Genomic DNA, 24,171 nt, shown 5'->3' with positions numbered 1-24,171 from the left:
CCTTCTTCTGTGTGTGAATGGAGTAATTGTTGGGATGCCATGGAGGAAAACTCCGTGTTGCCTAGACCACAGCCTTGCCCAACACAAGTTGTAAATCTGAGCACTGCCGGAAATCGAACCCGGGACCCCCCAGTATTACAAGCCCAGCTTTCTAACCGCTAGACCACCGTGGCAGTTATAATTACCACTGATGTATGTTAACTCATGGTGAGCGGGCAACCATATTGTTTGAAACCCTGAATGACACTGTACCACATGCAAAGGTTATTATATAAGAAATTATATGGCAGGATATAAATATTACTGTAATATTGCACTGCTAGTTTTTGAATGTCAAAGATGCATCTGAAGCCTTTTTCAAAATACAATTCTAATATATGTAACAAAGGATTGATTAAAACCACATTAAAACATTCCTGCATTACAATAAATTGAAACTTGGAAGTCTTTAGCTACAGCATAACATAACGGTGAAGTGCAACTTTTTCCATGTCAAAAGTTTGTATGTTCAACTGTCGCCACTAATTCTGTTCATGATTGTGTGCAAATATTACTCACCCCCACTGCGCTATATACACAGGTTCAATGACCCACGGTATCTCATTCACAAAAGTGATGGCTCCAGTTATATGGTATAAGACTTTCACGTCCCGGATCTGTTCCCAGGGCATTGGCATGTTTTCCAGGAGTTTCATAACTGCATGAGGCATATATTTCAATGCACTGTAAAAAAAGGCAATACTCATAATCAGTAAATGAAAATAAATCTCAACAGCTGTAACATTAATTTCCTCTCAGAATGTAATACCCACATTTCTTATGGAATTTTAAAACTATCTAAACGTAAAGGTTACGTATTTGATAACCTGGCTGCATACAAACAGGTGTGGGGAAAAATTAAGACAGAAATGGGTAGAAAAACCCAAAACAAAACAAAAATGCAAAATGAAGAATAACTAGAAGTAATTTTTACATGAACTCAAATTTTGTGGGAGGACCAAGGGTCATATAACATGATATTTATTTATTTATTTTTTTAGTGTTCTGTCTGACGACAGGTCCATATGAACAGGATCCTTCCATCCTTTTCTCGGACTGGGACCTGTTCATATACGTTCTTGGCAGATGATCCAGAAGTGGTTTGCCATTGCCTTCTTCTGTGTGTGAATGGAGTAATTGTTGGGATGCCACGGAGGAAAACTCCGTGTTGCCTAGACCACGGCCTTGCCCAACACAAGTCATAAATTCGGGCACCGCCGGGAATCGAACCCGAGACCCCAGTATTACAAGGCCAGCGTTCTGACCGCTAGACCACCGTGGCGGTCACAACATGATATACAGATCAGGAAATATTAACAAAGCTCTCTGCGATACCACTACAACAGATACAAAAATATGTAAAGGTACAAAACCATCAAAGTAATATGCAGAAGATTCTAGGCACTATAAAAAAAACATAAATGCCACAATAAAAGACCAATGTCTATAGTTCAATATAAATCTAAGCATGTACACCTGAGTCTTCCCACACTGCAAGCAAAAACAAAAGGCCATTTATTCCTCAAGCCACTGACAGTAAAGACTGATTTCATGGGAAACATGCATAAACACATACATAAAATAATCTGTCTACATACCCTAAATAGACTCGTTTATCATGTCTGTATTTTCTGCTGCTCATATCTCCATGGTCACGAATAATCTTACGAATATGTTCTGGGGGCATGTCCTCTTTCTGGGCATCAACAAACCCAAATTTCCTCTTCTCTGAATATCTTTTAGACTGCAGTTGCTGCCACTTTTGTGCTGTAAATTTCAATTAACTACTATTAGTTTTAAAATTAACAAAAGAACAATCACTTAACACAAGAAAATATTATTCTACGCTGTTACGTTAAGTTTTGTTGTGGTACCAAGTATTTTCAAAAGTAATTATATACACCTTACATATGTTTCTGCTGTCCTGAAAATTCAGCTCAGAAATAACTGTACCATAGAACTCATCTTGGGCATTGAATCTGGACACAAAAATCTTTGCCTAGTGGTCACTTGCAATTGTCATTTTCTTTGCAATATTATTTGGTGATTTGAAATTTAGATTGTGCGCCGATTGTTACGTACACACCAATCCATGTCCATCACCCATACAAGTGTTTAAAACATTACTTTCTTTGTTATGGTGTTTGATACTTTAAAACGTACAAATTTTATAACATATTTCAGCTACCTCAGGCCCATCTTAAGCGTAACTAATTCAAGGTAGGCAGTAGTGTCTTACTGAAACTTTAATCAATTGTAAAGCGTGTATAAAGCCACTATATAAACTCCTTACCGCATAGACGTATTTACGTCAAATTATCCGGAACCGTGGTTCCACTGACACTTTTTTGCCGAATGACCCTTCCATATAGACATATTTACATCAATAAATGGGTTACTAAAAGTCAGGAAAGAAAAGTGACATGGAAATGGCCAAAGCTTACATTTAATTTATGACTGATGTAGCAAATTGTGAAATTTGTGTCTACTTTCCCAGAACTGTGGTCAAAATTCTGATTGGCAGATAACGGTAAGATAGATAAAAGGTTCGCTGCAACGTGAATGCATGATAGAATTTGATCCTGGTCTGTGGTTCAGTGGCAGGCTACTTCAGTTCCAAAACTATAAGACATGAATGGTTGCAATGCGCCAAATCAGACTTCTCTTGTATGTGCTTATAGTAGCATTTAATGTCAGGTGTACTAAATTTTACGGCATCAATTCACATTCACTTCTCTTGCCAACCTTTCTCCTGTAGTTTCTCTTCTGTGACGATCTCATGCTGCTTGTGTGGCTGTGCATGTGGAGGATGGTGGTGCACTTGATGCACCTGAGCCTGAAGATGAGCCTGCTGCGCTGCTGCCGCATGTGCCGCAGCTTGCGCATGTGCTGCCTGGACTTGTGCCTGTGCCTGTGCAGCTGCAGCCAACTGAGCATGGGCTGCCTGCTGCTGTGCCATCATAGTGGCCCATGGATGAGGTCCCAACAGGTATGGAGGAAGTGCCATTGTTCAGGCCTCCCTGTAATTAACCACTATTACTCACAGACAGAAATACTCTTTGATAACAGCATAAGAAGCAGTGTGCAGAGAAGGAGCTTTTCTTCTCTCATTCTAGAAATTTTGAAACTCGTTAGCCAAGACTACTAAATTACCTACAAAAAACTTACTTCAATTTCAAATCACATGAAACCAGAAAAACTAATTTTACAAAGAACAAAGTTATTCTATTAAAATGTGAAATCACGTTGTCTTCAACATATAAGAACACACTCATCAATGTCAAGTCTTCCAGAATAAGTAAACACCGGCACGTTTCCTTTCCAGTTTGGGAAAGAACGTGTACACATAAGCTAAAAAAATAAAACCAAAATGTCTTCCTAAAGCCGTAACTACCAACAGAAATTACCGAACGCCAACTATAGAAATATTTCATAATTCTGTAATTTTGCTTATGATGTATGGAGCGAAGCAATACACGAACTTTCAAAATTCCATCAAATATGAGTAAATTATAAAACACCTCTACAAACATGCAACCGTGAATTCTACACGAAAACACTTGACAAACATTTCTTACCCAGTGCTTTAAATACTTCCTTAGTCCGAAGAGCAATACGTTCTTAACTGTATACTTGCTTACTTCTTCTCAATTTCTTCAAATAATCACATAGTTTAATGCACAAAGTACTAACAACGTCCACTGCGTTAACAACATAACACATTAAAATGGACGCACACCACACATCACAGAGTTAACGATTACAGATAACTCTGATAATTCATACTTTGGCCACCGTACGACAGTACTACTGATGGCCTACCGCCAGTCCAGCCCACAAATTTCCTTTTCCCTTATTTTATATAAACGGTCGTATGATATTCAAAGATAACATTTCGAGGTAGTTATCAATAGTACAAAACCCATTTAAAGTTTCATTTATATTTGTAAAGGGGGTGTAGTGCCGTGTTGCCTGGTAGAAGTCCACCAACCATTCAGAGGGTCTTTGCTGCGTCCATCAGCAAGGCGCCAAAATCTTGGAGGCAACAAGGACCTATGAAACGTCGATAAACTTCCACCAGAAGACAGACATTTTTAATGATATATATGTATGTTTATTATTTATTTATTTAGTGTTCTGTCTGACGACAGGTCCATATGAACAGGATCCTTCCATCCTTTTCTCGGACTGGGACCTGTTCATATACGTTCCTGGCAGATGATCCAGAAGTGGTGTGCCATTACCTTTTTCTGTGTATGAATGGAGTAATTGTTGGGATGGTATGTATGTATATGAATGCATGCATGTACGTATGTACGTACGACAGAATGATGTGTACGTGGTAGCACAATACCTACGGCGCTACGGTCGTGTATTAGAGTTTCATGTCTACAAGGTTGGTGTTGTAAGTTTCTACAGACAGGTTATCTCTGACCAATTCTAATCCTCTATTCATCTACGCTGCTCTGTAATATCGTGCTCCGTTGTTTGTTAGCGTTGCGTTTTCGCTAGTAGGAGGCGGTATTAGTAGGTTAATTGTTTATAAGAAAATGAATGGGATGATGAAAGCTGCTCTGAGATTCTCATCATTTAAAAGCGTTACTAATCCACTGAAACAAGCATTGCTGCCAGGAAGTACCGTGGCCGGTACAACCAAACAACATTTTGCAAGAACTTTGTGGCACATGTGTTCAACGAAATCGGAAGACAGTAAAGTTAGCAGTTTGAAATTTTATAACCCAACCAACCTATGCAGTTGCGGTTGTGGCAGCCAGCGTTTGCAGCATACGAAGAGTAAATACAGTTGAAAATTTATATTTACGCTAAAATAAAGCGTCTTATGTTATAGTATTTTTAAATTAGCTGCTTTATTTTGTTGTTCTTAGATTTTTTAGTGGTTATATAGTGACCGATTGCAATGTATGGACTTCCAATTGAACATTTTGAAGACTGCCTTCATCATCAAGGTTGATGTGTGACATGACCACCCACTTCATTTGTATCCTTGACTGGCTCTTGGAGCCCCATGTTCTTCTTTTGAGTGAGCTAACAGGAAGTGGTAGAGGCAGGTGGTCAGTTATTCCATTCATCACACTGCTGCAAAACATGGACAAATCAGGCTACTAGCTGTTATTACTAAAGTTGTTGCTTGATGGCTCAATTTTGAATAACCTGGTTGTTTGGATCCAGCAACAATTTGAAGTGAATCCCATGCTGCTATTGAAGTGGGAAGTAGCTGATTTTCATTGGCATCATTTGCTGTGCAGCTCATACTGTGTGTAAAGTGAAAGAGGCCATTGAGAACCAGCTACATCCCAGAAGGTTCAACAGAGCTGTGGGATTTACGCTTGAGGTTGATCCTGGAACCCAGTCACCAATATACTCCAAAGAAGTGGGCCATTAAGCAACAGTGGTTTTTATAGTCAGTGATATTTAGTAGCCTGAAACATCAATGACAACTAACACTGACTATGGTGTGACTGGGACAACTGCCTGACTGTCCACCATTGATATTGGTTTACTCACAAACAAGGACATGGGACTTTTGAGATCTAGTTGTGGGTACAAATACAATGTGTATTCATGCCACATCTGGCAAGTCTGAGACATTACTAGGCAGCCATCATGCACATGTGGGAATATAGTGAATTTAGATGTGACTGTGACTAATGCCATCTCATACACTCTGATGCTCTGTTTGGGTATGCTGTTTTAATAATAACAGTATGTACCAAGACTGTGAGGCAGGCAATATGATATACAGCCATGCGTTATCCATCAAATTGCAGCATGTAAGAAGAGCCTTAACTTGAAAACTAAGGACTTGCAAACTTTTGTCATTGTTTTTGGAAAAACAACTCTCCACTAAAATTTGTATGTATAATATTGAATCATACTGTATACAAATTTCAAGACAGAAAATACTACTACTACTGCTACGATCACCACTACCATAAATTCTTGCATCGAATGTGTTTTATGTTTTACTTCCATTATTAGATTTGCAGAGAGTGATTTTGAAGTTGAATGAAAATAATGTGTCTTATAACTGATATAGCTTGAGAGAAGTTTCAACGAGAATTTGAAATTTTCAGGTGAACAGGAATTGGTTCAGTTTTTGTCTGAAGAGATTGCAGCTGAATGTAAGGCACAAAAGATTAAATCCATTCCTAGTAAGGTTGATGACTTTGAAGTTAAATTGAATGGAGCTGACGTGACATTAACAAAGAAAACGGCAAATGAAACGTATGTATTGAATGCATGACATTTATGAAGATATGTTTAATAAATTATGAAGACTTGTCATGTCATAAATTTCTTTTACAGTGTAATTGTTAACTTCAACGTGAATCACACAGTTGATACTGATGGTGATTCTGAACCAGAGTTGAACCCCAACATGGATAGGCCAGATTTTGCGGAGTTGAAGTCAAAACCTACTTTTGATGTGGATCTTCAGCTTGGCGATCAGACTCTGAGTTTCACTTGTTCCTTCTTACCAAGTGACAGTGTGCAGCAGTCAGATGACTACAGTATGTATAATTGTTACATTTGTGTTGAAAATAATCTGTGAAACAGATAAAAGACATGACAAATCCATTGTAAATTGCTGCATGCATATTTTTTATGTTAGAATTTTAACGGATTGAAATTATTTTTAAGCACCGAAATGTATTTTACTTCGGCTGCCTCTTGCATGAAAATTAAATTGGAATAATGTCCAAAAGTTTCTTAGGATGAAAAGTATTGAGACAGGGCTTTCAAGATATAATTATCTGTTTGTTATCCAGTGACAGGTGCTGTAGTATTATTGCCCACATATGAAAAAAGTGTAATGTTTTAGTTTGGGTATTTTTTTTCACAGCCACATGCTCTCTCTCTCTTTCTCTCTATTTGTGATGTAAATGACTGAAGCTGGTTGAACAGTTGCTCTAGCAGTTATTTATATGTACAGGGCTATTCAAAAAGATTGTCAGGGTTTTAAAAAATCACTACACGTAGTACAATTGAGGTAGGAATACCAATCTTGTTTTATTGTGTAGCAAAACTCTCAAAGTTTTTTTACATGCATTATAAATGCTCAATATGTGCGCCTTCTGCCAATCTGCAGACATCTACACGATAGTCCATTTCCTCCCACACACGCCCCAGCGTGTCTGCGGTGATATTTAGAATGGCGGCTCTGATATGTACCTTCAGATCCAGGATAGTCGCAGATAGAGGGAGGACAAAGACTTGATCCTTCCCAAATTTCGTGTGGAAGTGCCGCTGGACAACGGTAACGGACCGACTTTGATGATATTCGAGAGTACAAAAAGTCTTCTCCTTACCGTTAGCCGCCATATTGCAAAATCTGGCACCTGGCGGCCAAACGCGTAACTACTGGATGGCGGGCGGTACAGAACAAAACTTTGAGAGTTTCTCTATCCACCAGTGTAATGATAATAGTCGTATGTTTAATGCATTGCCCCACAAAAATTCACAAAACCTCAACAATCTTTTTGAATAGCCCTGTATATTGAAACCCCTATGTTGTTTTTGTTTATTTCATCGTTTTATATGGTGCTTTTAATTTCTTTGTACTTCAAAGGTGAGTTACTGTCTCATTATATTCCTGTTTATTTTGAATTCAACATGTAAAATGCAGAGTATGGACTGGTGTGTTGGTAAATCCACTAGAGGATTTTCTTTTTTTATCTTGAATTAATTTGATTTCAGATGACATTTTTGGAATTGATGAAGTCACTATATTTAATGGAGAATGGAATGACAAAGCTTATGCTGTCGCTGGAGATGTTTTAGATGGGGTAAGAAGTGTAGTTAGTGGCTTTAGACTTGCATTATGTGTTACAGACATCCTTTGGACATCAGTAAAGTGAGGAGAAACTGTGGATCTCAAGAAGACATTTATATAGAATCATGCTCTCCATTAATAAATGACTTCTTGATCATGAATTAGCTGATTCACTAAATACAGTCATTTAAACTTTTATGCAACTGTGAATTCCTTTTATTCACAATATTTTATTTGCCAAGATACACTAATCACTCATTCTGCTGCATAATTGGTCACAAAAACCTAAATTATCTATAGTATTACTACGATAGAGAGAGCCGGATTAGCTCAGTCAGTATAATGACTGACTACGGACTGGACAACAGAGGTTCAATCCCCGCCCGGGCCAGAAGATTTTTCCTTTAGCCTCTGCATCCAGACCGCCGCCCAGCCTCCTGTGTAATGGGTACTGGAGTCCTATTTCTGGGATAAAGCGAGGCCAGGGTGTGCCACTGTCTACTCACCCCTATCTAGTTTTGAGGTTAAGAATGAGTAGGAGCTATACAGCCCCCCCCCCCCCCCCCAAGTGTCTGAACTGCATATAGTCAGACAGCTTTACTTTTACAACAGAGTGAATACATCCTATAATGAAAACATCATTATAGTGAGTAAAATAATCTGCACTGCCAGTTTCTTAACTGTACATGCATGGAAAGTGTTGAATTGAGAGTTTTCTCTGGCTTTGTTATCATGACATTCCTGTCAACTTCTTTCTGACACTTTTTACATCAAAATAAAGTTTGCCCCGCTACGTGCCATACAGGCGTTTGGGGCGATAGGAGGTATAGCTCCTCCCTTTCTTGACCTCAGCACTAGATGAGGTGAGTGGTCAGAATCATGCCCCGGCCGGAAGTAAATGGGTCTTTTGTATAAAAATATTTTTTATTTTAATTCACATTGTTTAAGGAAAAGGTGTTCACTCCTAATTTGGAGACTTGTCAAAGATCAAAATAAGAAGACTGTTTGGATTGTCATCTTTGATAAATACTTTTGTGTAATGACAAAATATCTGTTTGTTAAACAAGTATTTTGTAAATTATATACTAATTAGAATTTGTTTATATTTCAGTGTCTTTATGACTTGCTCATGAATCTTCTGGAAGAAAGGGGAATCTCCAATGAATTTGTTGACAAACTGTCAGATTTCAGTACAGCATACGAACATAGCTTGTACATTGCTCTGCTGGAAAATACCAAGAAATTTGTCTCAGGAAAGTAAGATGTTTAAGTGTTACTGATGAACATGTAGCTGATTTACTGCTCATAAACATTTCCATTATTGTTGTACGCAATAATATGATTTCATACATGATCAGCAAATTATTAATTGTCAAAGAAAGGGTGTAAAGCAGTGTGAAGTAAACAATAAAGATTGTTTAATAATGAAACAAATTTTATTTCCATCAATGTCCAGGTACGAGGTGCGTCCCAAAAGTAAGTTTCCCACTTGTCCCACAGCTAGCAAACCTTATATTGCGCCAAGCGACTGTGCGTACGTGATAGAGCAATGACGTAGCATGGCGCATGCACTAACGGTACTTCCCGCGTTCTCACAGTAGCATCGTTGCAGCTGTTGAAGATGGAGGTTCTTATTCCAGCTCCCGCCGACTGTGAAGTGCGGTCAGTGATAACGCTAGGCCGCACACGGCTCGACGGACAGCAAGTCTCCTGCAGGAGCAGCTGGGAGGTGTTTAATCATTCACCCTACAGCCCGGACCTCGCTTCCAGTGATTTCCATCTTTTCCTACACCTCAAGAAATTCCTGTCCGGTCAGCGTCAGCGTTTTGAGAGTGACAGAGAGGCGGAGATGGTTGTCACACAGTGGTTCCAATCCCAGGCGGCAGACTTCTACGACACAGGTATTCAAAAGTTGGTCCCACGGTATGACCAATGTCTCAATTCCGGTGGCGAATATGTTGAAAAATAGCTGGACACTTGCTGTATCTGTTGCAATAAATATTTCCATGAAATTGTGTTTTGTTACTGTAAACGGCCCCAGGGAAACTTACTTTTGGGACACGCCTCGTACATTAGTGAAAAAAATTATACTTTAAAACAAAACTCCTCATATACACGCAATAAAATATACAACAGACTATATACTCTGCCTCAGACCTGCAGGATCCTTTCGTAGGACAGACAGCCTTTAATAAGTTACAAATTGGAACCAGTAATATTGTAAGCTAAGAAAAGAAACTGGAATACATTAAATTGTGATATAATCTACATATCTGTGACAGCTGTTTCAGCTTCTAATATATGCTGTGACCACCTATGTTTTATTTCTTGCTTTTCTTTATCAGTAATTGGTTGTTGGCAAGGCAGGGCCTTGGGCAATGTGCATGAAAATAACCAGCCACACCACCCCATTTGCTTTGACTGTCAAGTATTTTTTGGTGGAGGGGCATGTTCATCTGCAGATCCCAGTACGTCCTTTTCAACTTCCTTCAAATCAATGTGGTGTTCCTTCATAGCTTTCTGTAAAGAAATTAGAAGTTTTGAGATGTAGAGGGTTTGAGAGAACTGGTTTTCAGTTCTTGGAGAACAAAACATCCAAACTGAAAGATGCATAATCAAACCTAAACATACATAAAAACAAGATGGAGGGGGCACTGCATAATAATGGCCACAATATAAACTGGAAGAAAGATTCAGAAGATAAAATTAAAATTAGATGGAGATGACTTATGTCACCAATTACTTACAGATCATGGGGACACATGCATAAATACTTCTTCCTAAGTGGGTTATCTGACTACCAAATCTCTCCACCTGCCTCCTTTTTTTTAACAAAAGGCCTCAGTTTGTTCCCATGTTCTTCCTTCTGTGTGACATCTCTGTTATTCCTATCACTGGGAGCCTCTCTTCATTCATTCTTAAAATATGTCCATCTTTTTCTGTTATCTGCTAATCCAGCAGCCAAGTTGTCTATTTAAATTCTTATATAGGTTTATTCTCCTTAAAAATGTTATCTCTGCTACTGTAAATTCTACCTTGTTAGTGTAAACCACTCTTGACAGGTTTGCTATGATATCGACACATTCATAGAGGTTTAGACAGGTCTCGACAAGTTTCTACAGCTTTAAACATGTTACAGTTGTTCGTATAAACTAGTCATGACAGATTTACTACAATTTTACACATTCAGAGATATTTACACATGGTTGGACAAGTTTCTACTGGTCTAATCAGGTTCCAAGGAATGTAATAATGTGTGTCCGTTCGTTCATGACAGATCTACATCTCTATTCTTAACAAAATTTAAATTATTACAATATAGGCATACCTTAACGCACTGCTGGTATACCTTGAAAAAAGGGGCACACACTTCATCATTTGTATCCCCTTTCAGGAATTTCTCAGAAAACCAAGTAAGGAAGCAATGGTCATACTGATTCTTGAGCTCACTGCAGTTCTCTCCAATACTGTTCATGGATATTCCTGACACTGCAATAGAATAATGTATTTAGTCCATTGATTTTTATAATACAAGCCACGGATGTGGAACACGACATAATACTACTACCAACACTTAGTAATAATACAATAACTCTATCAGTATTTACGTGAAATGTGGAATAATAAATTATTTGAATGCAATTCCCATCACGTCACAACTTCTTGCCGGAGTCCGACCTTAAATTTCGTAAGAAATTGTTAGACGAAATCTTAAAAATAAGTGTAGGGTAGAGAAAGACAACACGTACAGAAAATTGTAAATTAAACACAAAACTCTGGAAATAAACTTTCCAATGACAAGCACCCACACACTATTTTCTTTATTCCGTTATATATTCTATTCTTTCTTCCCAATCATCTACCTCAATGTGATTCAATTATTAAGAAAAAATTCCACCGCTAGGATGCGCTACTTGTTTTATGAACGAAAATGGCTCCTGTTTAAGTGTTTGTGTCTTCTTCTTATGCGTGTATATAAGGTCATTTAATAATTTTAAAACAAAATTTTACTGCAATGTATAGTAAAGGCATATTTGCCGACTTGCATTAATGAAGTATTAATCTCATGAAATTACTTTAAGGGCTATGTTTACAATAAGTCAGCCAAGAAGATGGGAGCATTACTCATTTTAAAGGGCCATGTATGTATGAGCACTTAGGTTTTTAAAGGAGGGCAACATTAATTTTATAAACGCATAAAAATGGCAAAGTAAGTTAATTTATGAGTATAGCGCTTTGTAATATGCCCAAAAATCGTTCATTTAAGCACGATTAGGATCTTGTTTGAAATCTCATAATAACTTTGAAATGTGTAATTGGAAGAATTTTCTTTTGCAGGGAATTGTTTATTGTATTTGTATATGACACCCAGCGGTGCCAAAGGGAGGAAGATGATCCACAGGAAGCTGTACTTTATTTTCACCCAGGATGGGTGAATGACCAGCAGAGGCTGGCATTATGTGGGCAACTCATGGGTGCAACTCAGTTCTTTCTCACATCATTCAGCTGTCCAAATATAATTTCACTTAACAGTGGGAAGTTTGTAATACGGCAGTTTGGGCGTTACATTCTGGTAAGAAGTGACTGCTGCATTGTCTTGCGACAAAAACGGTACATGATTTATATTTGTATACTACAAGTAGTATTAATAATTAAATTATTCTGTTTGTGTCAACAGACCACTGGAACAGATCAAAATATTCCAGATTGGGTTCTTGTGCACCGTGCAGATACATTGAATCACTTGATACAGTTTTATCATAAAGATCTTGAAACTGTTTCTTCAGTAATTGGTCCTGGTATGAATCAGTTCTCAAATAAATTGAATCAGATATTTGAGACATATATTCCTATTTTACCATATGCAGCGAACATATTTGGAAACATTCCCACAGTCAGACTTCCAAAAGTGAGTACTATGATGAAGAATTATTTACTAATACTATTCTTTGTTAAAAGTTAAGCACATATGTCTTGGTGACTGGTGTCCTACAATCTTCTGTGCTGAGAACAGTGTTGCCTTTATCACTTTGTCTGGTAACTAGGGCATAAACCTACCTCTCTATTTGGCACAAGTTTTCAGGGCAGTTTGAGACAAGCAACATGACATTACATTTTAAAAAACATAAGATTATACGTTTGTTATGTATGCCATTAATAATTTTGTCATTGTCAAGCAGGAGATGTATGGATCTTGCAACCATGTGATTCACTTTTTTGGAAATATCTTCAGGGACAATTGAAAACTCACTTCCATTCCCCTCTCCCCTACCTTCACTGCTCCACACTCCTATTTACACATTCAGGAAGTAATCAGCACATATACTTAGAAAGACATTTATAAAATTAAATAGAACAGAATAGAATGGAATTTATTTATACACCATAGGTCCTTCATAGTACAAGATAAAACTGTGGAACACGTCATAATAGGATTACAAATACAGTACCAATACAAGAATAAATATTTATTTTACAACTGTTTACATAAATATTTATAATATTTAAGAATTTTCAGCTGTAGTAAATTCTTTTACTGAGTAGGAGTGAGATAAAAGGTAATCTTTTGACACTGGCTTACTTTTATATCATGATAATGCTCAATGGAAGAGTGCTGAATAACTTGATATTTACATAGTAAGCACCTTTCTGATAACTTGTGAGGTTAGAATTTAGCATATGGAGGCCATATTTATGCCTTGTGTTTGTGCTGTGTATGTCAGAATTTGTTTGAAACTTTTTCATGTTGTCCACAGAAAATGGTAATATTGAGAATGAGAATTTACTTGCAAGAAGTATATTAAATTACTTAAATAGTTTCTTATAAACAACTCTTTTTAACACTTTTTTACTCTGGTGGGTTTTCTAACACTCTGTATTTCAAAAACCACTTGACAGAAATTAAATCAGACAAAAGTGGGTGGTAATGGGACACAATATGTATGCTAGATTTCATCACAATCCTATATTTTGAGGTTTAGAGGGTATGTTGGTTATGATGAAATATCAACAGATATTACTCAAAATTATCAGACTGTATTATTGTTCCTTTATGTTATTTCTGTAATAAGTCACTTAATGAAGGTACTTTCCCAAAGAATGTTACATACAAGAGTAAATTATTTCTTAAACTGTAACTGTATCCTCACAGAAGAACAATTTGAGTTCAGAAAAAGTCTCTCATCTGATAAAGCCTGTACAAATTTATAGATGAAATTATATGTGCCCTGAATTTGTTCACATTTATGTAGTGACATTTGGTATTGATTTTGAGGTGTTGAAATTAAACATAGATGTTTTTAAAAAAAAATTAAATTTACATTTCTGTATAATGTTGAAATAATTTTGTGTAACGCTCACTTCCATCTTATAAATTGCAGAGTGCTAGTAACATTTTTCTGGAGGCATTGCAGATTCTCCAGTGCTGTAGAGAGAAGAATGGTGTGTTAGGAGGTGCAGTACTCTTTCAAAACAAGTGCGTATCTATTGTACTTCATATACCGAATGTCTCCTTTGATATACTCGGGTATTCAGATGTAGAATAGAAAGTAGTGAAATTGGTGGCATACAGTGTGTTTTCTCTGTCAACAAAATTTAGCTACAATAATGTGTATATTATGGTACCTTAATTCATTTTCATTTTATTTCTAGGGTTGTTGCCTCACAATTAAGCTCTGCACTTACAAAGAGATTAATCTGCTCAGATCCATGTCGGATTAAGGTAAATATAAACTTTGTTTCAGTGGGGTGTGAATACCCTCGACGTAACTGTAATATTGATGTGCTTCCTGCCTATCCAGATGGGCCAGATGATATGTTAGTAATACTTATTTGATTTTTTGTACTGAAAGTGGTTTGTCTATTTTGAAATGTCTCCATTTAAATGTTCCTCATCACTATCAAAGATTTTAAAGCGTTGTTCAAGTCCAGTTTTTTTTGACACATCGTTTATTTCCCATATTCTTCCTTGTGTCAGTGTTTCATATTTCATAACCTGTTGTTTCCATCTTGATCAGGTCCCTTCTTGCATGTTTTCCTTCTACTTTCATATTCAAAACCTTCTTAGGAATCTCTCTTCATTTATCGTTAACATGTGTTCATTACGTTTTGTTCTGATATTTGTAAATTTACCTTCGAAGTTTTTGTCTTTAAGTTTCTGATTTGTTTGCTTCTTATTTTCATCCTTTGATTTTTCTTATTGTACTCTGTAAAAATCTCATCTCTGATGCCATTATATATATATATATATATATATATATATGGATATAGTATACAGAGTCATCTATATTTGTACTATAGCAGAATTAGTTACTTCTTATTCATTTCGTTGCCTGTGCGCGTGTTATCTTCAATGGTAAACATTCTGTCAGAAAGCAGAAAAGTCTCGCTGTATACGCATTATAAATGTTTTGAGATGAATAACTGCACTGCAAATTAATTGTTTTTAATCAACAGAGGAGTTCCAAACACCGTTGATTATGGCATCGCATGGTTTTATTTGATGTTTCTAGTTACCTGCAGAATCTGTGTCCACACCATTTCATCTCCCTGTTGGAGTTCAGTTGCTACACGTGTACGTGGAAAGCAAGGAATTCTATAATTTACAACAAAATTCTGCTTCAGTAAGGTCAGCCTTTGAAAATGTTGCAAGCAGAAAATCAGCACAGGAAAAGGTAAGATCAATAAGATAACAAGTATTGGATATAATTGGAAAGTAGCATTAGAAATGCCAGGAATAATGAGAAATGCTGAGATGAGGCACCATCTTTCTGTTTCGATTGCTCAAATTGTGTCTGTACAAGTGTATTTTATTAAGAGAAGGGCATTCTATCTTAACTTGTCTTCATATTACAGATTTTGTGAAGCTGTCAAATTCTAAATGTTTGTTTCTAGGAGCTTTCTTCCCCCCCCCACGAAATTTAAAGTGTAGGATCTTCATAATAATCCGTCCTACCAACCTAGATTCTTTTTACGGATGAAATGGATATCCACGTAGATTCACTGGTTAACTGAGCGATATTATAATTCATCTTACGTTTTTTATTTAATTGAAAATACTATACAAGTCTAAACACTAGTTCTGATGTCACTGACATTATTTGTAATGGCTAAATTCTGTCAAATATGCCAGAATTGTTGTTGTTCGTCTTCTATGGCTCTCCGGTCCATATTCGGTCCATGGCCTCCTCAATTCTCCTCTTCCATTCGGTCCTCCGTTAGGTCCGTCTGTCCGAGGGTTTGATCGAGGTTCCGAAACATCTTCCTTTTTACGGCGCAAGATTGTTAGCCTTGCGACCAACCCCCAACCTGGAGGGCCAGGGTACCTGTCTTAGTCTGACCTCTCCCCGTCGACCAATCTGGCTAGGGAGGCCCTACCAGTGAGCTATATATAATAACTCTAAAAAATATTGGGTGTCATGACAAACTGTTGAGGTGTCATAGTGATCTGATGTCTGGGATTTGTTGATCCCCTGGAATGTAGAATATGTGGTTAATTGTTGGGTTTCCTTTTGAGGTTCCATCTGGGAAAGTTCCACTTCCAAAGGAACCACTATCTGCAATGAAAAGGGATATCTCAAGAATCTTTACAGTACCTGAAGAAAGGGAAGGAGAGGTAGATCAAGCTGAAGACCTCACTGTTCCAAGTGAAAATGAGAGTGTAGCAGTTAGTGCTTCACTGAGTGATAATGATATGGTTGCTCTTGCAAGTAGCATGTGCTCTACTCCACTGAAGGATATAAACCTAAACAAAGTGCTGCATGGTAAGGCATTGTCTATATGTAGCAAAAACAGCGGTGATGAAGCAGAGGCTCTAACGGTGACAGCAAATGATAAGGCTGATTTTGTAGTGTCTGGTAAAGTACAGGGTGTTATGAATTTAGAAACTCGTCAAACTGAGAAACCAAAAAAGAAAAGGCCGAAACCACCAAACTTTCTAGTGAATTTCTGTGAAAGCGAAGTTCGTAGTTTAAGTTTAAATGATCTCCAGCAACACCCTCGAATGTCCTCTAATAGAGTCCCTATGAAGTACTATAGTTTCGGTCTCCCGAGAATTACTCGAGACATGACAGATGACAGTGGTGATTGTTCTCCCATGAAGAATTTACCGTCTGGTACACATTTTTATAACACTATTTCAGACCCTTTGCATCCATTATTCCGCTATGATGGACTTCCAATTTCATGTTCACTATATAATGAAAATCTTGCACGTCATTACCAGTTACTCGATATGGAGAGGAGTGATGAACCAAGTCCGGGAGGTATTACATCTGGAATCAGTTTTACTAATCTTGTGTCTTCAACCAAAACAAATTGTAATAACAAAATAAAAGAGTGTGATACGGCAAGTAATACTGCGCTAAATATAAAAAAGAATTGCGATAAATCCACAACAGATCAGACTGAACCGTGTTCAAATGAAGATGAACTTGTAACTCAGCAGCAAACAAGACAGGTAAGAATGACTTCATCCAAACAAGAAGTATATCGGCGTTCTCTTAGTTTGCCATTGAAGTCCATGATTACGAGTGAATATGCAGATGGAGACGTGCGAGAGAGGTCGACTTCTTATACTGCAGGTGTGCTTGAATCCCCAGCAGTGAAGACGAGGACTCTTGAACTCCCAATCACACCACTTATGTCCAAGTTGAGTTCTTTGGCAATAGAAGAAAGGACAAGTGGGTTTTGCAGTCGTGACACGTCTCCTGGCGAATTTCGAGACCTTAGTTTTCCGGGAACCAGCGACACCAGTAGTGTCCCAGAATTCACAAAAAGGAAGGTTATCGGTGAGAAGAGGGAGGCTGAATTAGAACAGGAGGACAGCAATGAATGTGCAGAAGCACCTAAAAATGCTGTGTTGTACCTGTGTGGTCAGCAGAATATGTCACTTCTTCTGCTCCTGGAGGAAGGTCTGGGGCAGGATCCTGATCTCATACATTGTTTGGTGAGTGATTTGATTATGTTATAATGCATGCAATGATTAGGGCTAGTTGGCATCATTTAGACGAGCCCTGTATATTATATAGGGGGTTATTGCTGCTGACTCAGGCAGGATTGTCCGTTGCTGCTCTCATCAATAGGGCAGATACATCATGCATGAGTTTACTTCATGGCTGCACCATCTAGGAAACTTGCTGTATATACCAACAGGTATAGCTATTTTGCCTGGATCTGATAGGAAGTCATATTTTTATGGGATTTGAAATTTTACATGGCCATGAATATATTCATTATCATCTTATGGGTTATGTTGCCATGTAGGTAAAAGTAAAAAGTAAAGTTTGTCCCACTATACGCCATGTAGGCGTTTGGGGTGAGTGGAGGTATAGCTCCTCTCTTCCTTGACCTCGGCACTAGATGGGGGTGAGTGGTCAGCATCACGCCCCGGCCGGCTTTACCCCCGGGAAAGGACCCCGGTACCCATTGGACAGGAGGCTGGGTGGGCCCCAGAGCCGGTCTGGACGCAGAGGCTAGAGGAAAAATCCTCTGCCCCCGTCGGGGATCGAACCCCGGTCGTCCAGCCCGTAGCTAGTCACTATACTGACTGAGCTATCCCGGCTCATGATGCCATGTAGGTGGTTACTGAAATTTATGACAAACTAGAAGAAAAATTATTGCAGCGATAATTTGATGGGTCAGCTGTATATATTTATTTTCTTACAGTGGGAGACTAGTGTGAACAGTTTGGCCAGACTTGAAACACATCTGCGGCAATGTTTAGACCACTTCCCACAAGGGGAAGGATTGGAGTCCTACAGCTTCCTAATTTTGGATCCGAGCTGGGATATGATTCAGAGAGGAGGCATCTGGGCTAGCACTGATCTTGAGGTGGTTGCTTGTCTTCACAATGACTTTATACAGTCGCCAAATCTCTCTGAAGTAATTGTTAGGTGAGTAATCTTTAATGGTTGCATCCACCTGTACTTACTTAATTACTTTCTCATTCACTCACTCCATGGAGCCGAGTCGAGTCCTTCCTGAGAAGCTGGCAGTCGCTCAGCAACTCGAGAAATTCCAAACATTTCATGGAACCCAGTGGTTCATCACTGTGTTCACAAGAGGATGACATTGATTAATTGTATGAATTATGTTCCCAGGTGTGAAGATAGCACGGTGTATGGTTATCAGTGTGGGAAAATGGAAGTCTTTTATCAACAGTCTGCAGGAAGTACTGTGGGTCTCCCTATGCCATCCGATCTCATGGGTCTTGTTCCACTAAAGGCGAAACGGAGACTGGAGCGTGATCATAGTATAGTTTTATTGTAAACTGCACATGAAGGCCTCCGATGTTACTGAATTTCGTAGAAACGGTATTATTAACTCGGTGAATGTTGCCATATATTGTTTTAATTGCGTTTCGTAGACTGTGAATTGCCCTGCAATTTCTGTTTCATAGTTCCTCATAGCCAGCTGTATATGCGGTATATATCTTGACAAAGGTATTTTTAATTGTAATTGTTTGAGGCCAGAAGTATTATGTGAGACATCATGCATTCCATTCATGTTTTAAGAATTCTGTTGAACACTTGAGCAACACATTTTAACTAATTGTGCTTTCATTTTAATAACCATTCCATTCATAGGATGTGTTTTTATACCGAATAATTGTTTTCTAATTTATATAATTTTATTAGTTTTATACATATAAAAACCTTTTCATTTGGATAGCTGTTCCAAGTGGCTAAACTAGGTTGATTTTTCTTACTTATTGCTTATAGAGGTGTTGAATGAGATGGAATGCTGAAGCTTATAAGTGCCAGAAGTAGAATAATATGCAATACTTTTTTTTTTGCTATCAGTGGGAAGTGATAGGCTGCTTAGGATACCTGTCCAATGAACTGTGGAACATAATAACTAATAATAATGAAAAATGTTTAATTTGACACAAAGACTGATATATCCTTAATAGTTTCCTGCTTTGCTGATAGGGTATTGTGAGGTTTTCTGTATGGGGCATACTGTTTAAAAGTTACACAGTATGAACAATTTACTCCAATAACAGTTATTTGGTAATTTGTACCTGTTCCACTCGTTCAGAAAGTCTTCTTCTTCTGCCTTCCACAGATTCATCTCAAGCCTCTTCTGACTTTGTGACCTTATTTTAAGCAGTCTCTTTTTCTTTAATTAATAATTAAGTGCAAGTTTCAAGAGCCCACTGTATATTCCGTTCAGATGGATGAACTGTAATCAATTATTCTTGTATTTGCTGAGTAAACTGTTAGCTCCTTTCATATATTTTAATTTTTAACTTTCTCTTTCTGGTACATCTCTTGACAGTTTTTAAAATGTTAATTTCTAATGCCTAAATTTAAATATATTTTCTTAACCCAAGTTCCACGTCCATATGAAGTATGAACTGTCATGCCTTTATAAAATTTCAACTTTGTTTATGTCTTTCCCACACATTACAAAGTACTATTTTCTTATTGAATTTTGTACTCAGTTTCATGAGAAATGTCATTTTTGATGTAGATGAAATAAGAAACTGGTTGCATAATTGATGTTATAATAATTTCTTTGCAGGAAATATGATATTTTCATATAAAAGCCATAATATTTTTTTTGGTTTTCTTAATGATGTTTTCATATTAAACTGTTTAGTGGCATTTTGTAGGATGAAAAGGGACTTCTGTGGGTCTTCCTCCAATGTTTGACTGACCATAGGTGAAAGGTAAAGTATTTGAGGTATATTTTTCGCATTTTTTCCATTTTCGTCAAATTTAATAGGCAAATCAGAATGGATTGCCTCAGTACTAAATTTACGTCTTTCAGAATTTACTGTCACCCAGGTCTGTCCTTGCTTCTGCTATTATAAGTGATTTTAATGCATTTACAGAGTTCTTGTAATACCCTTTTTCTTCAAAGGACCACAGAGTTTTATTTATCAAAAGGCTATTCGCAATTAGTAAAAGTTGTAATTGTTTCTAGGTTAAACTCTTATCTCTGTTATTATCTTTAACTGTAAATACAGTGCTATGAAAACGTTGAGTGGCTTTCATTGGCATAAAAGATTTAAAGGGCCAAGATGATGATGAAGGAACTGGAATTTTTTTTTGGATCACAAGGGCATTGTTTATTTTGAGTTTGTTGTCCCATGAACTAGCATTTTTTATTTGGAAATTCCGGCATTGTTATGCGAGGCTGTTCGTCTGAGATCTGAACTTTGGATCTTGCATCACGATATGCTCGCTGTCTGGGAGTTTTTGACCAAAAACCTATATCGAAATTGGACCATCCACCATATTCATCATATATGACCGTGTGTGACTTTTGGCTATTCTCAAAACTGAAGGGCGACAGATATTGAGACACTGCTGACATCCAGGGACGTGATGGCCATCTTGAAGAGCATCGTAGAAAAAGAGTTTTAGAAATGTTTTGAGCAGTGCAAACACTCTTTAGGTATCCCATAAAAATTAATTATGCACTGATAAATCTACGGAATGAACTGGCCATGGCACATCTGCAAAGTGAGAGATAATCCATTCTGGAAAGATTTCATGTAGAAGATTCGTACTTGTTCTTGCTTGATGGGAAGTTGATCCATTCTGTTTAGAACCATATGTTTTCTTGTGTTCTATTCGAGGATTATTATTATTTAGTGTTCTGTCTGATGACAGGTCCATTGTTCTGCCCAAAAAGAGTTCGCCAGTTTTCCCTATTCTCAGCTTCTCGTTTTAACTCCTGAATTCGAGGATACAAATTCTTAATCATCCTTCTGTAGCAATCTTCTGTGACTATCACTGCTTCACCATCTTAATTTTCAAAGAAGAAATATCCCAGATTGTAAAACAACACTGCACGCCAAACAGTGGTCTTTGGAGAATAAAGTGGTTGCTCGTGGAGTTCATATGGATTTTGAGTTGCTCATTAATGATAATTTTGCTTGTTTACATTTCCACTAATGTGAAAGTGAGTCCCACTGTTCATGTATAGATTATTGGTAATATCTGGCAGTCTACATTTTCAGGATAGAAGATGGAGGTAGAAGGTTCCTGTGCAACTCCAACATGATCCTTCAGAACTGCAGATGATTTTATCACCCATACTTGGTTTTTGAATGATGGCTATTTTAAATGGTTTAAAATTAATCTGATGGAGAATTCATTGCACAGTTGGACGTGACAAATTGAGCAAGGCTAATACAGTGCTGAACTAATTGCTTAGGGCTTAGAATAATGGGCATACAAACTCATTACATATTATCTGGTGTACTGGCAGTACATGGAGCTGCAGGCAGTTCTTCACTGAACTTGTAAGGAATTTTTTAATCCACGCCATGATGGTATAATGTGTCTAGTGGTTAAATTTTGTTGAGTATCATCACAAGTTCAAAGAATACACTTTGTTAATTTTTGTGGGTAGTTCTCATTGTTTCATAGGAATCCACTGCCTCCATTTTCAGGGTAGGAAACAGTTAATGCTTCTGTTGGAAAATATTAGCTTTATGAAATAATGAATAAATATGTGTGCATACATGCCTGTATGTGTTTGTAAAATGTAGCATCAAATGTTACATCCAAATCTTGGTTTTGTGTCCAATGACTCCACCAGGGGTTTTCTAATTAGAACTCATTACACATTCTCTGCCAAAAACCTTAATAAGAAAAGTGCCAAATTGCATGCAAGGTGCAAGATCAGATTATCTGCAGAGCAGACTTCATATTAAATTAACATCTTAATCAAATTACAGTGCACATTCTTATCGTCATTGCAATGCATTGTGCCGGGGTCAGTAACAGAAGAAAATAATTATTTTATAAAAAATTACAGTTTTTTAAAGTTATCTGTTCTTTGAAACGTGATGATAAATAAATGGTACTACAAACCTACGATATCACAGCAGGAAGCTTTCAGTTGGAATTATTCATCATAGTAATGGTTTGCAAGTTGTAATTCCTTGTTATTAAATTGTCAAAATAACCCAACTGTCAGCATTAGCACATAATGTTTACACCATACATTTTTACTTTCTAACATCAACTTTCTTTCATTAGAAGTTTGGGTTATTGTAAATTCGCTTGACCAGGAAATGGTGGAATTTATATTTGTGCTATGTCACATGTCTAGAATTGTATGAGGTGCAACCAGAAGTTCCTGAATTCCTGAACTTTATTTTGGAGAGCGTACAGCTCTGTGACACTGCAAAAATTTTCTATGATTTTTTTGCTGGTGACACTCTAAAGAGATATCTTAGTGAACAATTGACCATGAAGAAAGTGGATGTGAACATCAAATCTAAAACTTCTTGACGATGGTGAAGAGTCAATTGAATAAAAATTTTCTTGGATATTATCCATCGTCTAGTAAATATAAAACGTAAAACGACGTTTCGGACGTGTAGGAACCTGAAGACGGAGATAGAGTCCCATCTCCGAAACGTCGTTTTACGTTGTATATTTACTAGACGATGGATAATATCCAAGAAAATTTTTATTCAATTGATGTGAACAGTTATGAAAAAATGAATCATAGATTGAAGTAATTCTCATTGTTACTCATTGACAGTTTTACACTGTACGTTTTATTTTAAGAGGGGTGGCTCACAACCACCCTTAATCATAGGCTATGCCACCTATATTTGACATCACCAAAGAACAATGGAATACCAACTGGACTTTGACTTGACTACAGCAGCAATTCTCACCCATTTTACCATTTTGCACATGCAAGATTTGAAAAAAGTGACCACTGAGCTAATCAACCTGTAGGTACAATTACAACTTCTTACAGTGCAGCCAAACCAAGTCAAAGACATGATTTACACTGCTGTTAAGTTTGCAACTTTGCCAAAGAAAAATCAAACCAGGAACCTCAGGTTATACCTTGTATGCTTTCAGGTGTCTAAATAATGTAACAGAGCTTTAATTTTATGGGTTTATAATAAATGTATTACATATGATAGCATTAGTTATTTAGCTATGTTTATATTTACACAGCCAAATGATGATGTTTTATTTAACAGTATTTGTGGCATCCAGCTTTATGAAATGGGTGTTAATCTTTTATAAGTGTATAATTTTATTAAAATCATGTTAAATTTTTATTGAATTTTATTTTTTAAATTGATATTGAATTTGTGAGCTTGTATGGTGTTGATTATTCAACATTACAAATTAAGTATTTTAGAGTATAACAGCTTAGCAAGAAAATTCTTACTGTATGCAATATATATGAGTTGTATTTTACATTGCACAAACATGTAATTACTTCCAGTGTTACATTTTCTTCCCTAATATGCAAGGAAAAAATTTCTCCAGAGAGTGATTTAAATATATATTAGGGTTTAAGCTGCAGTCCATTCAAAGGCTGGCTTGAAGGGTTAAATATGCCCT

General features: G+C 37.1%; 4 protein-coding genes across 9 annotated transcripts in view; 2 read left to right on the top strand and 2 right to left on the bottom strand.

Moving 5' to 3' along the window:
- Positions 1 to 3,784, bottom strand: part of Prp8 (pre-mRNA processing factor 8) — a 36,681-nt gene extending 32,897 nt beyond the window's left edge. Inside the window, exons 1-4 of one of the 2 annotated variants that reach the window (XM_022076964.2) lie at positions 3,618 to 3,784; positions 2,785 to 3,059; positions 1,638 to 1,806; positions 559 to 723 (exon numbers count right to left, since the gene is read on the bottom strand). In XM_022076964.2, coding sequence (XP_021932656.1) covers positions 559 to 723; positions 1,638 to 1,806; positions 2,785 to 3,046 — 596 coding nt within the window. In that variant the 5' untranslated portion in view covers positions 3,047 to 3,059; positions 3,618 to 3,784. Of the gene's footprint in view, positions 1 to 558; positions 724 to 1,637; positions 1,807 to 2,784; positions 3,060 to 3,310; positions 3,444 to 3,617 lie in introns of those variants that run through there. The other variant, XM_087351629.1, reaches the window with a different exon arrangement.
- A 691-nt stretch (positions 3,785 to 4,475) lies between these two features.
- Positions 4,476 to 9,268, top strand: P32 (complement C1q binding protein P32). The gene is made up of 5 exons (XM_022076986.2): positions 4,476 to 4,833; positions 6,135 to 6,285; positions 6,367 to 6,572; positions 7,759 to 7,847; positions 8,946 to 9,268. Exons 1-5 carry the CDS (start codon positions 4,590 to 4,592, stop codon positions 9,093 to 9,095), a joined length of 840 nt encoding a protein of 279 aa, XP_021932678.2. The 5' UTR covers positions 4,476 to 4,589; the 3' UTR covers positions 9,096 to 9,268.
- Positions 9,249 to 11,737, bottom strand: LOC110836128 (TP53-regulated inhibitor of apoptosis 1). Of its 4 annotated transcripts, none has more exons than XM_022076977.2 (3): positions 11,584 to 11,737; positions 11,163 to 11,323; positions 9,249 to 10,354 (listed from the first exon to the last, which is right to left on the bottom strand). In XM_022076977.2, the coding sequence occupies exons 2-3, from the start codon at positions 11,307 to 11,309 to the stop codon at positions 10,259 to 10,261; spliced, it is 243 nt and encodes an 80-aa protein (XP_021932669.1). In that variant the 5' UTR covers positions 11,310 to 11,323; positions 11,584 to 11,737; the 3' UTR covers positions 9,249 to 10,258. The 4 variants fall into 4 exon arrangements, with proteins under 4 accessions (XP_021932669.1, XP_021932670.1, XP_021932671.1 ...); XM_022076978.2 differs by having other exon boundaries at positions 11,443 to 11,727; XM_022076979.2 differs by having other exon boundaries at positions 11,644 to 11,724.
- A 6-nt stretch (positions 11,738 to 11,743) lies between these two features.
- Positions 11,744 to 23,880, top strand: HPS4 (Hermansky-Pudlak syndrome 4 protein). Of its 2 annotated transcripts, XM_087351626.1 has the most exons (9): positions 11,744 to 12,044; positions 12,173 to 12,407; positions 12,513 to 12,743; positions 14,215 to 14,309; positions 14,486 to 14,555; positions 15,346 to 15,507; positions 16,350 to 17,780; positions 18,500 to 18,726; positions 18,934 to 23,880. In XM_087351626.1, the coding sequence occupies exons 1-9, from the start codon at positions 12,037 to 12,039 to the stop codon at positions 19,100 to 19,102; spliced, it is 2,628 nt and encodes an 875-aa protein (XP_087207752.1). In that variant the 5' UTR covers positions 11,744 to 12,036; the 3' UTR covers positions 19,103 to 23,880. The 2 variants fall into 2 exon arrangements, with proteins under 2 accessions (XP_087207752.1, XP_087207753.1); XM_087351627.1 differs by lacking the exons at positions 11,744 to 12,044; positions 12,173 to 12,407; positions 14,215 to 14,309 and having other exon boundaries at positions 12,564 to 12,743.
- The last annotated feature ends 291 nt before the right edge of the window (positions 23,881 to 24,171 follow it).

This window comes from Zootermopsis nevadensis, unplaced genomic scaffold (assembly GCF_977971745.1).
Source record: "Zootermopsis nevadensis isolate Lab colony 2312 unplaced genomic scaffold, Znev_1.0 Znev_ptg000019l, whole genome shotgun sequence".
Classification (NCBI taxonomy): Eukaryota; Metazoa; Arthropoda; class Insecta; order Blattodea; family Termopsidae; genus Zootermopsis; species Zootermopsis nevadensis.
This window is presented reverse-complemented; position numbering and strand designations above follow the sequence as displayed.

What these genes read in the sequence shown, in the direction of transcription:
- P32 (XM_022076986.2), top strand. Translation starts at nt 4,590, where the DNA reads ATGAATGGGATGATGAAAGCTGCTCTGAGATTCTCATCATTTAAAAGC. An exon ending in GCAGCAGTCAGATGACTACA is followed by an intron (nt 6,573 to 7,758) that starts GTATGTATAATT and finishes ATTTGATTTCAG; the next exon opens with ATGACATTTTTGGAATTGAT. An exon ending in CTGGAGATGTTTTAGATGGG is followed by an intron (nt 7,848 to 8,945) that starts GTAAGAAGTGTA and finishes TTTATATTTCAG; the next exon opens with TGTCTTTATGACTTGCTCAT.
- LOC110836128 (XM_022076977.2), bottom strand. Translation starts at nt 11,309, where the DNA reads ATGAACAGTATTGGAGAGAACTGCAGTGAGCTCAAGAATCAGTATGAC. An exon ending in TATACCAGCAGTGCGTTAAG is followed by an intron (nt 10,355 to 11,162) that starts GTATGCCTATAT and finishes ATTTCTTTACAG; the next exon opens with AAAGCTATGAAGGAACACCA.
- HPS4 (XM_087351626.1), top strand. An exon ending in GCAGTACTCTTTCAAAACAA is followed by an intron (nt 14,310 to 14,485) that starts GTGCGTATCTAT and finishes TTTTATTTCTAG; the next exon opens with GGTTGTTGCCTCACAATTAA. An exon ending in CAGATCCATGTCGGATTAAG is followed by an intron (nt 14,556 to 15,345) that starts GTAAATATAAAC and finishes TGATGTTTCTAG; the next exon opens with TTACCTGCAGAATCTGTGTC.